At 40.5% G+C, this 14,471-nt stretch overlaps 1 protein-coding gene across 1 annotated transcript in view; it reads right to left on the minus strand.

Annotated features, from left to right (window-relative positions):
* The window catches only part of lrp1bb (low density lipoprotein receptor-related protein 1Bb), a 219,538-nt gene that overhangs the window by 79,339 nt on the left and 125,728 nt on the right, over positions 1–14,471 (minus strand). The window contains exons 22-28 of the mRNA XM_070914847.1: positions 13,834–14,034; positions 11,914–12,159; positions 9,340–9,537; positions 8,502–8,706; positions 4,173–4,337; positions 3,578–3,822; positions 181–312 (exon numbers count right to left, since the gene is read on the minus strand). Coding sequence (XP_070770948.1) covers positions 181–312; positions 3,578–3,822; positions 4,173–4,337; positions 8,502–8,706; positions 9,340–9,537; positions 11,914–12,159; positions 13,834–14,034 — 1,392 coding nt within the window. The remainder of the gene's footprint in view (positions 1–180; positions 313–3,577; positions 3,823–4,172; positions 4,338–8,501; positions 8,707–9,339; positions 9,538–11,913; positions 12,160–13,833; positions 14,035–14,471) is intronic.

Consider the following 14,471-nt stretch of genomic DNA (forward strand, 5'->3'; position numbering starts at 1 on the left):
ACTGACCTTTTTCCAGACCCACGTGAGTTTGTGGTAGTAACATCATGTAAATGTGCATGTCAATCAAAAGAAATTAACATGTGAAACAAAACGCCTCCTGTTGTTTACATAGTATCCTATATGTTCACTCTGATAACATAAGGAGAAAGCATGAAAAATGAGGAAGGTGTTCTTGCTCACCAAAGCAGGATTGTTTGTTTGGCGAAAGCTTCATAAGGTGTGGACAAGTGCAGGACGCAGTGCGGTTGTAATTGATGAGGCACAGATGTGAACAGGGACCACGTCCATCATTCTCTTCACATGGGTTAGAGGCTGATGGGAAGGGAGAAGAGAGAAAGAAAAAGGGGGGCACTCAGCATAAGAAGTTGAGTTGGCAAGCAAAGAGACAGGCCAGGATAAGTACTGCATGTGAATTGGACAAACAGCCTTCGCAATATGACACAAGCATTGTTGAAAACAGCCATAATTATAATATTGTTCTTCCTGTACAGCAGCAAAAAAGAGATAAAGCTTGAAAGTATGACAGTTGAAAAGAAATATAACCCTGGCGTTCATTTGTAACAAAGGTCACACTCTAAACGGCATAAAAAGATGTGCAATGTTTTAGAAGGTCTCTGTTTGAACATAAACAACAAATGTTTGACTGAGTTTGACTGATTTTAGGTTGGTCTCTTGCTCTCTAGGTTGAATTGCGTCTAAAGAAGTTAAGATATGTGGAAATAAATGATAATATATAAAAGACTGATCATATTGTTAGCTCTCAGGAATTAAGCGTGACATCTCAGTTACATTGTTGCTGCAGGGTAGCAGAATATATTCACTTTAAGACTAACTGCTGAAAGTTCATACTAGACAAGCACAGCAAGCTGAATTTCAACAGCTTTACTGAACAGTGATCTTATAGCAATACATTTGAGGGAGTCAGTTTTCATGAATTTCTTACTCTACCCTATTCAGAATAAATCACCTCAGCAAAACTAAAGAAAGTCACCCACAGTTATTTTCTGTCATGCTGCAATCACATTTCACACATCAAACACATCCATTTCTCCATCTACTCCGGATGATTCACGTCAAACAAGCTCATTCAAAGTTCATTTCCCGGGCTCCTTCAGCAACACACAGCCCATTGTATCACAAATGTGGCTTATTTAAGAACAACAAAAAAAAATCCAACTCTGTCTCTGTGAGCTGGAAACAGCACCCAGCTGACTCAGTATGCTAATAGGGAGACATCTAAACAGCGCTGCCTTCACCTGAATCATGCTCTTGAGGGATGACAGGCAGCAACAACAGAGCCAAGGTGTTTGTTTGCTCTAAACTGTCAGATGTATTTGCAACAAATAAATTAAAAAATGAGCCCACTGCTAAGCCAAGGCAGTGAAAAAAATGGTACTGCCTAAAGAAAAATGCTAATTTTCAATCCAAAAGTCATATTCAGGGAAGACCCAATGTAGTGATGATACAATTTATTAAGTGCTTCTCTCCACCAGAGACATATATTTGCTGCGTTTATTTGTTTCAAAGCCTATCATATTTGTCATGATAATACTGCTGACGCAACTACAGTGTGGTTTGCCTGCCTGTAAATAACTGTGTATGTTTTTGTGAAGCTTTGCACACACTGAGAAAAACAATTATGACTGTAAAAAGATCCCAATGAATTGCCCTCAGCCATACCTCTTACATCAGAAAATCTGAAACAGTAATATTCTCTACTTCCTGCTGTTTATTCTGGTGCAATGAATATACATGTAGGTTTCATTGTGATGCTCTGTCTATAATCAATTGTCTGTTATAGCTGTGTGGCCCTGGGACTGCCAATGGGCCCCCTAATTTGCAAACGCTTGTTACCCATTCAAATATTAGAATGTAATGTATGTAATGGAAGGTAAAGTCTGTATAGGCTGTTTAGGCCTCCATTGGAGCTCCGACTGCATATTGGTGTAGAAATCCCCCTTTTTCATCCATCCATCCCTTTCTTCTTCTCTGGTCCAGATGTTCGGGATCTAGTGGCGTATCACATCTCTAGGCCTTGGTTCTGGCTAGTGTGGATAATAGCCAGCCCCCCCATCCCCTCACTCTGTTGAGCGTTTTTCAAATAGGATTAGGGACGCTTACTGTCTTCTTTGGAAAAGCAGTCCCATTTGCTCACACTTATCTATGGTAAACAGTCATGTGAATGCAGATACAGGAAGGAAACAAGCAAATTAACTCTTGACACACAGGAGAAGCAGTGGAATCACTGAATAGATGCAAACTCGATTACTACCGTAATAATGACCATTTAAGGATGGTGGCTTACATATGAAAAAGCTGGGGGGGGGGTATATTTGAAACTTGGCAAGGCTGAAAAAGGCAATAGTTTTATTTTGGGGGCTCTGCTTCACAAATCAATCAAACATTCAAACAACCTATTCACACAATAAAGTCAACTGAAACAGATTTCACGCTGTTAATTTCAGCTTGGCAATATCTCGCAAGTTGATCTGCATATCAAATAAAGATTGGCTCACATATGTAGGCCTTCTGTCAGACAGCATATCAGCAGTGTATCTTTTGTGGTCAGAATCTTGGCTTACTGAGCTTCTCACAAAATTGATTTCCTATTCCACTGTGACAGACACAGATTCAGAAGTATTCGCTGAAAAGAAATCGCTGGCAATATTAATGAAGTTTCAGAACTATTTCATATATTTCCTGTCACCATAACACATTATTCACATTACTAATTGATTTGATTATTGTATATGCCACAATTATTCATTGGCAGATGGGATTCTCATTCTGCAGCTCTCTTCATTCACATTTAGTAAAAAAAAAAGAAAGAAAGAAAAAGCTTTAATATAGTGGTATGAGCCAATTAGAATAATTTCGATGGTGAGAAAAACACATTCAGAGGTACCATTAACTCAAACTAGCTAATTCTATGCATGAGTACCTTTTTCATTCAGACACATGCTCATTGATTGACAGGTCAAATGAAGGCAGAGGCAGAAGCGGAAATTAATAACATTATGCTGGGTGTTTTTTTTCGCAACATGGGAATGAATTGTGTTTTAAAAGATAATGTATCCTCAGTCAATATCCAGCAGCACTGGAGGATTATAGCCAAATTCAATATTAATTATTTTTGCTTACCTATAGAGTGTAATATGATAGGATGTGATGAGTTTGCACTTTAAACCCCTTAACAAGCACCCCGTGTTTCGCACAAAAGCCTGAAAATGACATACCCAAAATGAAGTACTCCTGGACTTTTTGAGTAGTAGTTCTTTGGAGTTTACGATCAGAAGGTCAGTATTAGCTTGGGTGATGCTGAATTAAATTTACAGAGGCACCAACATGGTAAAAATGTTCCATGTTACCTGTCTGTTTTGTGTGCACTCATGTATGTTACAACTCTATGCCATACTAAGGTAAAAAAAAAAAAAAACCCTTCCAAGCCTGCATTGACGGGAGTGCTTAAGGGGTTAAAAGTCCCTGCTCACATATCCTAGGAAAGCAGAACTAACAAATTATATATAGACCTGTGAAATATGCCTTTTCTGAGTGTCCCATCTCCAACAGTTCTCACCTTGTGGCTGCCTGCTGGGGTGGAAGATCTGCAAGTCAAAAGGCTGAGCACTCGTCTTCTGGATGACTGTGACATTCCGCCCAGTCCACTTATTGGCTCTTGCTAAAGTGTTCGTCCTCCAGTCCGTCCAGTAGACATTGCCTCCAAAGAGAGACACGGCAAAGGGATGCGACAGGTATTCGTGGCCCCTGAGGATCTCAATGACCCCACTTCCGTCATAGAGTGCAGAGAAAATGGCGTCAGAGCTGTTCAAAAGAGACCAACACAAAGAGCCATATCAAAGTTTAAACTGCTCTTCAAATGCATTGAAAGGGAACAGTAGAAGTAGACAGATCAAAGTGTAACCCACCAGTCCACTGATGGAACTATTAAATTGTTCAAAACCCACTTAAAACCAAATATGGCCATTGTACTAAGATCTCTAAATATTACATGCCCTCCATTATTTAATGCCCACTGGGAGAATGGAGATTCAAGAAACATTTTTAGTCAGGGAAAGGTAAATCCTTCGCAGTATAAAATGTCATACATGTATTGAAAGTTATAAAAGGTGTGAATGCTTCTGCACACAACATAAAAAACTCTAATGGTATACCGTGCATCTGTCCAAACAATCCTCTTTTCCAAATGATCCAGAGTCAGTCCATTAGGCCAGGCGCCAATTTCCATATCCTTAAACACAATGTGTCGACCTTCTCCACTCATTGATGCAGCCTCAATTCGGGGGAAAGTAGCATCCCAGTCAGTCCAGAAGAGGATCCTTGGAGCAGAAACCCAAAGACAACAGTAAGTATTGATCACTGCCTGTTTGTTTTTCTGAAGACAAGCAACAATATACACAAATGTATGCATTAACAACACAGATAGTGGCAGTGATGACTGTCCAGGAACAGCACCAGCGATCCAGTGCAACCCTCAACATCTGCAAAAGGCCTTGAAATGGCAAGCCATCTGTTTTATTATGACTCTTCACAGCTCAATGAGGCCTGAAAATGAACATCGTCATTGATGTGACCATCTACAGTATCCCGAGTCCTACTCCAACCCAGCAAACATCGCCTCTGTCCTGCCTTGGTCAGCTAGAACGACAGAGAAAATGGGCGCTCAAGCTTAAATCACATACTGACGACAACGAAACAGCGTTAGGAAGAAATATCCTTGTCCAGATCAATAGCCTTATTCACTTGATAAGGCTTTCCTGATCAATGACCCACTCCTTTGAGTGGATTCAAGTAATTAGATTAGAATTATTGCCCTGGAATGGAAATGCGCCTTTAGGCACCAAAAGCACCCATTAATCCTACTCTGTACAGCCATGAAATGTAGTCATCCTCCCAAATGTGAAAGAGGACTATAGGAGAGAGTGCATGAGCAGATTACTCATTTCTTAAGAGTGTTAAATTGATTTTAGGAATGTCTGGGTTTTTCTTTAATCTGAAATATACTGGCCACAGTACACAACCACTGGCTAGTTCTCAGATACATTTATCCAAAGTAAGTACCTAATGTGAAATACTAGTAACACAGCAACAGAGAAAATTGATTCATTTTTTTGTATTATTTGTACTACCCTATATCATCTAAAACATGGTATACTCTGTAGATGGGAAGAACATAAAATCTAAACCGTGTTTTCAGCACTGCAGTAGTTACTCAGAGAAAGCAAACAACTACTTTCAAGTTAAGTCAAGTCAAGTTACTTTGTAATTACTCTCTGATAAAAGTAACTACAGTACTAATTTGAATCTTTAACAAATATGTATACAAATCTATCGTATCGTAAAGTACTTGGATGGACCAAAATGTATTCAGTGATTTTTTTAAGCAAACAATACGCTTAATGTCAATAAACATGCTGATGCGACACACCTGGGAGACATCGGGAGAGCAGCCATTGACATGTTGAATTATGCACAGAATATCCCACAAGGAAGAACTGTTTTTTTTGCCATACCATAAAATAAAATCTACACTGCCAACATGAAGAGAGGAGCAGGGCAGCAAGAGGCCTACCAGCCAGATGGCTGCTATCACCACCAGCCTGGCATGAGGATGTCACATGCTACATACAGATTCCAGTCCTGTGGCTACAGCTGAGTCAAACCTCTTTCCTGCAGATCAGGGAAACAAACCCCACTTACAGGGACAGGAACATCAGACTTGCAAAAACCCAGGGCCAGGTTGCGGGCATGTTAGGTGGAAGGAAAGTCTCATGTTTCACTGCGTAAAAGGAAAAAGTCCTAATAATTGCCCTTACATAGAACAAGGCCTTTCCAATATGCACAGTTAAGAGGATACAGCCCATTGATATCATTACTGTGTGAAAACGTCTGTGCTTTTCAAAAAAAATGATTTGGCATTGCCTCAAACATTTCTTAAAACAAGATGAAAGTACATATTATGTTTGGCTGAGTTTAACAACACGTTAACTATCACAAGACATCATGCAGTTCGCACACACTATTAAGTACAAGCCTGTAATACACAAAACAAAGACTACAAACCATAACATCACTCCCATGCACTGTTTACAGTTTGCGATCACTCCACCAAGAATTTATTTATAATTCATATCAAAAGCAAGACATCACATCCTTTCTCAAGGCTGAGTGCAGGGCAGCTTTGTTGAATGGAAGGCTAATGTAATCGTACCTTCAGGTGCATAAAGAATCATGCTCTTCCACCCAGATCCCACCTTTCTCCACCCGGGGCGCCTTGACCAACCAGTAGTCACAGTGCAGTGACATGGCCATGATACTTCACCAGCCTCATCGCCTGTTTGCACCGGCAAACACTGACAGTTGTGTTTGATGGGGCGTCTGGCCGAGACAGAGGCATAGTTACTGGGAAGTGAACCTGGGTCTCTGCAGGGGTGGGCGAGAGTGCTTTTGCCATTCCCCACTAAGATGGCCCTTCATTTTTAAAACCAGTATCTCTCTTGCAGATCCCATTTCTCTGACTTACAACAGCTGCTGCTAGGCAAGAATTCTTACCTACATGATATATTAAAACAATATCGGTCAACAATAAGGGATATAAGTCAAAAAGCATTCTAATTCTATTGACTTTTAGACCTTTTTTGTTCTTGTCATTCTACAAAGAAACCCTTTAAGAAAGTATGTGGACATAGTTACACGTGTGACGACACAAAAATAAACAAAGTGCAAAGGTTCACCTTTTGTTGCGTAACTGAAATCAATCTCTGGGAAAATGCAATACCGTGACAAAAGAAAATGATGACAGGGAAAACACTGTAGAACACCATGGAAAATATAATTACACAGGTAACAATGAAGGGATACACATGGAATGAGACTTATGTTCATGACTATGTTGTCCTTTTGCATGCTGGGAGTCTTCCCTACATGACCTACAGACCTTGGGATGCTAAAATACAAAACAAATTCAAACTCAAATCAGCATCAGTCAGTGCTTTTGCTGCAGATTTGTTTTATCTGTGCCTTGCGTGAGTGGATCAATGGCTGCTCTGTGAGGACATCATGATTCAGCTGAGACAAAGTGATCAAAATCAGGATTTCCAAGAGAAAAAGAGGGGGACAGTGTACGGATCCATGTGATCTATGTCCAAGTAAACACTGTCGTTGGCTGCTGTAGGTAGCATGCATCCACTTCTTCATCAAATTTTCCATTTTTCCCATTTGAACCATACCAGAATGCTTTTACTTTATGGAATACATGAACTAGGCTGAGCTGTGATGAGAGAACCACAACAGGTTAAGGCCACTGAAATAAAACTGCATCCCTTCCCAACCAACCATGAAATCTTGCACAAATCTAAGGACATGCCCACGGTGAAATACTCACTGTTTATTTTCAGTTAACCAAAATGACAAAATGCTGAACAATTATGATGCATTGTAATGTGCTCCCCACGAGGCTCTATAAAACCTTTCAGCACTCAGTAAATCTCATTAACAGATTAAAATGTAAGAAAAACATAAATAGTAAAAAACACAGACAGATTAGTGAGCACCTCCCAAACACACACGCACGCCACATACACATGCAATGCTTTAAAATGAAATATATTGCATTTTTACCTGCATGTTGTGTTAAGCCACCTAAGATACCTGCAACATCAGAGGCAAGGCTCTGGCTCTGTGAGTTGTAAATCTTGTGAGTGTTTCCGGTTTAGGCAGATCAGTTTCATTTCTAAAGGGTGGATGGCAAACTTTCAAATTGGTAAATATTCCAGAACAACATACAACATCAAACCCTCCCAGGTGTGTTGCATCAGTGGCTAAAAACGAGTCAAACCTGTTGCCCCCAGTGTGACGCCATCCAACAACCTAATTTAACAAAATAAAAAGCTTATCATAACACTTGATACTTCACTTAACAAAAAAAGTGTTATCAATGCACTTTAATAGATGCTGTGTTTTCTTTAAAGTCTTGCTTCCTGACTGTGGGGCAAAGGAAAGGCTGCCATTTCAGAGCCACAGATCAGTCTACAAACCCTCTCCCCACGTCTCTCAGTGGGATAAACAACCATGACTTTGAAAATTGTCCCTGAGGAAAATGATGCACAAAAAAGAAAAAAAACGCATATTTTGGGCTATTTTATTTAAGGTCTTGCTTGAAATGTTTAAAAGAAAAAACAATAAGAGAGAATAAGAGTGAAAGGGTGGTAAAGCATATAAAGCAGGAGCAAAAGGTTGGGGGGTATTAGCTACCTCAGTTGTCATTACTGGAATGGTGCACACAGAACTGTTATTGATGTACTCTATATTTGCCGCCTTAATGGGCCTTAACACAGCAGATATCTTCATACATCAAAGCAGATAGAAAGAGAGAAATACTGTAGAAGGAGGTTGTAATTTTACTCTATTCCAATAATCTCAGTGGTTTATGGATAGCATGGCTACCAGGAAGCTCTGCATGTGGGAGTTAGTGCTTAACATACCCCTGCCCTGGGTCGAGAGCGATGGCCCGTGGATGCTCCATGCCTCCAGCAATCAGTGTGGTGCGCATATCTCCGTTAAGCTTGGCCACCTCAATCTGGTCCAGATTGCTGTCAATCCAGTACAGTTTGCCTGTAATCCAGTCCACGGCCAGGCCCTCTGGGGTGGCCAGACCGTGCTGCACGACCACCTCAATCCCTGTCACCCCTGCAAAAACAATATCAACAACACAATAGCATGACTATGTAACATTGACATGCATTGTAGTCAAGAGGCAGCGCTGGTGGTTGGGGTCTCTTTATGGTGCTCAGGAAAATATTCTCAAAGAAAAAGAGGAAACTCTGAAAACTCTTGAGGAAAGCTCTCCTATATAAAGAAGACTGCTTTCTACAGGGTTCCATTACGTAAATGGTTTTTCCCACAATATTTATAATCTAGCAGTTTACAATTATTCTCAGATGCTGATGCTTTTATGTGTGTCTCACAAAAGATTGGAATGGATACAGCTAAGAGGGGATTCATACGGCTCTGCAGAGGGAAATAAAGGCAAGAGAACCCGGTGAATGTGAATTCTGATTCATCATTTTATGAAGGGTAGATAGTGTACTACTCTGGTCAATCTTAGATATATTTTCAGGGAGAGACAATATCAACTCACTGTATCAGAGCGTATAAAGACAGTAGAGTAAAACAGAGCGTTATCACCGGCAGTGTCTCAGACTTCCATTACAGCTGCTGGAGTACAGATGAGCAGGACATGACTCTCTTTAGTCACTGCAGTCTTTAGATATGAAGCAAATGTTTGTGTATGTGGGTGTGTGTACTCATATGTTCACATACCGCCAGACTCTGAGAGCCTTCCCCTGTAGATCTTATCCTCCACCACATCTGTCCAGTAAAGGAGGCTGTGATTAAAGTGGAAGTCCAGTGCAATAGTGTTCCTCAGCCCTGGCACCAGCAGGTTGTAGTCCCGCTTGTGAAGGTCTATTCGTCTAATCTCGTGTCGGATTGAGAAAATGATGAAAGCCTCAAAGGGATCTGGCCAAGGAAACAAAGAGGAGTGTCACCTGACGTGTGATGACATGTACAGTATTGGACATTGCATTGGACAAATGTTTTGCAGTAAAAGGAGTGCGGCCACTGCACATAAAGCTCTGGCATGCTTTCTGAGGATTATTGTCAAATGTAAAAGATTTGTAGAAAAGAATAATAGAAATGGAACAATATACCATGAAAACACCTCCTAAAAATCAACAATGGTATGCTTATGAATCATGTTATTGCATTGTCAAATACTTATTAAAGCTGTCGGGGATATTTGACAAAACGACAACATTGACATTGCTCAGCCTTAGTGCAATCTCACAAGCAAGCACACAGGCACACACACACAAACCTACCTACAAGTATGTATCCAATCACAGATGCTTTACTTTGTAAAAATATGTGTTGGAGCCAGAGGTGATTGTAGAGGAAAATACATTTCCTCTAAAATCACTGGTTACGCCTTGATTGGGAAGGCCACAGTTTCTCATTGGTTGGACAGTATCCACCTCCAGGCCCCTCAGCTCTTCATCCTGCAGCACCAGCTAATGTCTAAAGGTGCGCTCTGAACATGAAGCAAACTTTCACCTATATTTAATAGGTTCTGCGCTGTACCTTTTGTGCTTTCTAAAAGTTATTTGTTTATTTTTCATTAAAATACCTAATTAAAACTAGCCCCGCCTTTACTGCTGGAGCATTAAAGTGATACATACATGAATCTATCAATGATTATAATCCAACAATAACATACATTATTCTGAAATGGGCCATTCTGAGTACTTTTACTTTGGTACTGCTTGTTATTAGTTATTTTGATTGAATCCATTATATGGTGGATATGTATTACAGTAGTTTGTATCAAGTAAAATCTGCAGGGGAACTGAAACTATTTACCTTCATTTAGTTCCATATATTTATTTCACTCAGCTTGCTCTCTCTCTCTGTTGATTCACTGTGTAGAGGACACACTCACTAGTTTTTATTTATACCACCATGTAAAGCAAATGTATATCCATCAGTTGCAGCCAAACACTTTGGGAGTCAACACATTACATTTTTTTTTCATTTTCTTAAAAAGGAAATATATTTGTAAGTTGCCTCTTTTGATAAATATATTCTGTAGTGTCTCTAAGAAGTCCCACAGCTGGCAACAGTGGCTGCATACTGAACTTCTCTGGCCCCACTCCACTGAGGTTTAGTTCAATCAGTAAGGTTATTTTGGCCTTTAAGAAACGTTTTTACCACCAAATCTCATAATATGTGACACATGGACACTTAAAACTAATTCATCAGCACACAGAACCCACACGTACATACACAAACTTTGAAAAATAGGCCTTTTTGCAAGCCTTATTTTCACAGCACTCGAGACTAAATCATACATTGGGGAACAGAACACTTTGCACACAAATGCAATTAAAATGGTGTCCTTGCTTCAATGTCACATTTCGGTGTTGAAACCAAAGTAGCTACAACGCTACCGGAGAGAAGATTTTGTACTTGCAAATCTTTTATTACTGAGATGTGCACAAGAAACGGAGGAGTGGATGTGTGCTTGGGACTTCACAAAGAATCCAATAACACCTCTAAATTGGAATGTTTGTGTTTGTATGCAAAATTTGATTTATGATGAAGCTGAAGAATTCTGATCGGCTTCCAGAGAAAATTGTGTATTCTTTTCCTGCGTTAATGTAAGATTAGAGCTGCGACTGCCATCAATCTTGGAGTGAAATAGAGAAGCAAGTAACCAAAACGAGGTCCATAAATCTGAATGTGACAAGCCAACAGCATGTGTGTGTGTAACTATTGTATTCCGAGCGGTTACAGAGCGGTTACAGAGCGCTCTCATCAAATAGATTATTCAATAACAGAGGAGCGGAAAGTTTGAATTTATAATGTGATACTACACTGGTGAAACATTTGTGTTTGTATGGGATTAGGCCTGAGGTGAACTTCTGCACAGCTGAATGAAGTAACAAAGCCCTGGTTGTTTGAGAAAGGAGAACACGCTACCTTCACTCAGCATCAGTACAGATAGAAACAGACAGCACTCATCGCCCAGATGCCTCTTCAGAGTTGAAACTGATTGAATTTAACCTGACAGTACCTTAAATCACCATGTATTACTATTCTTCAGACCACTCTCCACTATCACTAAGTGATACTTAAAAGTCATATTCTTCAGGCACCAACCCTGCAGGAATACAGTGGAAGAACAATGATTCTAACTCAAAATCAAAGATTTTAGAGTTGGTAGTATGCCCTAGGATAACATTTAATATTATTGCAGATACAGACCCACAGCCACAAACCATTACGACAGCCAGCAGCATCACTAAAACAAACATTAAAACAGCAAGGGTCTCTTACCTGTGCTGTGACAGCTGTCTCCGTCTGGGTCCAGCATCCATCCTGGATAACAGGAGCACTTCACTGTGGTCTTGTACTGCTCACACACCTGGCTGCACTTCAGGTGACGGCTGCAGTAGTCCACCACCTCACACGTCTTGTTGCTTGAGTCCAGGTGAAGCCCGGGGGGACAAAAGCACACAACCCCTTTCCCTGGTGCCACGGTGCACTGGTGACTGCAGCCCCCTCTGGCTACAAGACACATGTCTGGGGTGAAGAAAGGCCAAACTATTTTAGAAACTATACAGCCACTGGAGGAGATGCTGCATTTCAAAAATGCAGCATGTGTGGTGGCTCTGTAAGATAGTAGCATCTGACAGACCCACAAATTGCCAATAATTGCAGAAAATCTTAAAGGTTTTATGTAACTTAATGTCACATGAATAACATATTTTCAAGGAGCTGCCAGGCACTCCCACTGTGATTAAGACCGTCTTTTCAAGGTGGGTAAGAAAAGCATTGCACTCTCTCAACAGGGGGGAGGGATGGAGTCCGTGGTCACAGTTGTTAATGGCGGGTGTGAGTCCTGCTGAGCTGGTGCAAATCAATCAGACCCTCAAGGTCCCTCTGAACACATAATTGTCTATGAGGAGGCAGAAGCCCTGTTTTCAGCTACAATAACACAGACACTCGAAGGTTCTGTAGGGCCCCCCCGAGGCTTGGTTAGTGACGCTCTAGAAAATGAACCTCCATGTTTACACTGTTCACTTTAAGAGATTAGATTGCTGGGGCTGGTCACATGAGATCCTTTTTCTTCCCTCTGAAGGCTGCTGGACAAACACTTCCACATTTGCCATCACCAGGAAGCCAGAGTATTACTTCATGTTCTGTCCCTTTGGTCTCTGAGACAACACATAAGCTGCTGAATGTGAAGGAGAGGATATAGGGAGACCCCACTGGGAGATGTTCAACATCCCATGATATAACATAAGATGAAAAATTTAAGTGAGAGTTAGCACAAGTGCTGTGAGGTGCCTCAGCTGGTAACATGTCCTGAACCTCTTGGCAGATGTGACAGTGCTTCAACTAAAGTTTTTTTGCAACTCTACGCTGATAAATAGTAAATTATGAATAATAATAACAATACAGAGCTATATTTAAATAGAGAGTTGCACAGAAAAATGTGCTGCAGTTTTCATTTGCAATGTAAATGTGCTTTATTCATTTGTCACTTTGTTTTATTTTCTCTTAAACCAATGTCACCAACTCCAGTTTCTATCCTTGCAAGAAATGGCAGTCAAAGAAACTCAAACACAGTGGGAGCATTGCAACATCCAAAATGCCTAACAGTCCCTGGAAGTCATTATTTTTGACAGTTACTGTTGGTCTTTGCACTTTACAGTGATTCTCTACCCAAAATATATCTTTTGAGTATCAAACACTCTCCCCCTGTAGACTTAAAGCGTAGCTATAAAAAGTTTGTTGTAAAGAACAGCAGCCATGGTCAGCTTGAATTTTGAATTCCAATGTTGAAAAGTTTTTATAGCTTAAAGTATCACAAAATTCTAAACTTCTCAAAATCTCACTTGCCAGTCTATCACCATCTTCGGAGGTCCAAAGTTCAGGCAGAAGTAGTATATTTAGCCAAAATGATGATAGCTTGGGACATACTGAGCACGCAAGGTGGAAAGGCCAAAACAGAGGGACATACTGTGTGGGCCACCTTACTTAGCCTGCTGCCATCACGACCCAGACCCAGATCAGCAGCTGGAAATGAGACTTTCAACTGGAAATGAGACTTTCAGCAATCAAAAGTGTGTAATGTCCTGGTATCCACATACTTTTGGCCATGTAGTGAATTTGAATAGAGTATCATGTTTAACATCTTACAAGATTACAAAGCAAATAAAAAAAAAATACGATATGCAAAACAAACATTACCACAGATGGGTCCTTCATCCGAGCGGTCTGCACAGTCCACTTTGCCATTGCAGATCTTATCGGGTGTGAGGCAGACAGAGGTGTCATTGGCACAAGGGTACTTGGGTGGTTTACAGACAGCAGACTCACAGGACTCTTCATCTGAACGGTCCTCACAGTCAATGTCCCCATCACACACCCAGCTCTTTGTGATACACTTGCCTGCAGAGAATGAGATGTGGAGATAGGCAGACATTAACTGTTTTAAGCACTTAAAAATTCAGAATTAATGATTCCAAGTTTCACTGCAGTTCAGACGACATAATCTCATTGTAGTATTCATATGATTTGGGTGATATGGGGTTCACAAAAAAAAGTTCCCTGTCTTAACTAAAATTTAACTAGTACCTTCACTGCTTGCATTTCCAACGTTGGACTAGACCGATGTTTCATTACTCTGTTCCTTCATATATTTGGAATAAACATTAGAAAGCAAAATTGCCAAGCTTTTTACCCAGGGGGCCTCAATCAACAACAAACTCTTTCTCAGTTCTGTGCTAGATGATCGACTTGATGAAAAAATCCACACAAGATCTATATTCCTTCTGATAGCTACACTAGAGTGTAATTTGTAATTCCCTCACTGTGCAGGTTAGAAA

This window comes from Enoplosus armatus, chromosome 11, assembly GCF_043641665.1.
Source record: "Enoplosus armatus isolate fEnoArm2 chromosome 11, fEnoArm2.hap1, whole genome shotgun sequence".
Taxonomy (NCBI): domain Eukaryota; kingdom Metazoa; phylum Chordata; class Actinopteri; order Centrarchiformes; family Enoplosidae; genus Enoplosus; species Enoplosus armatus.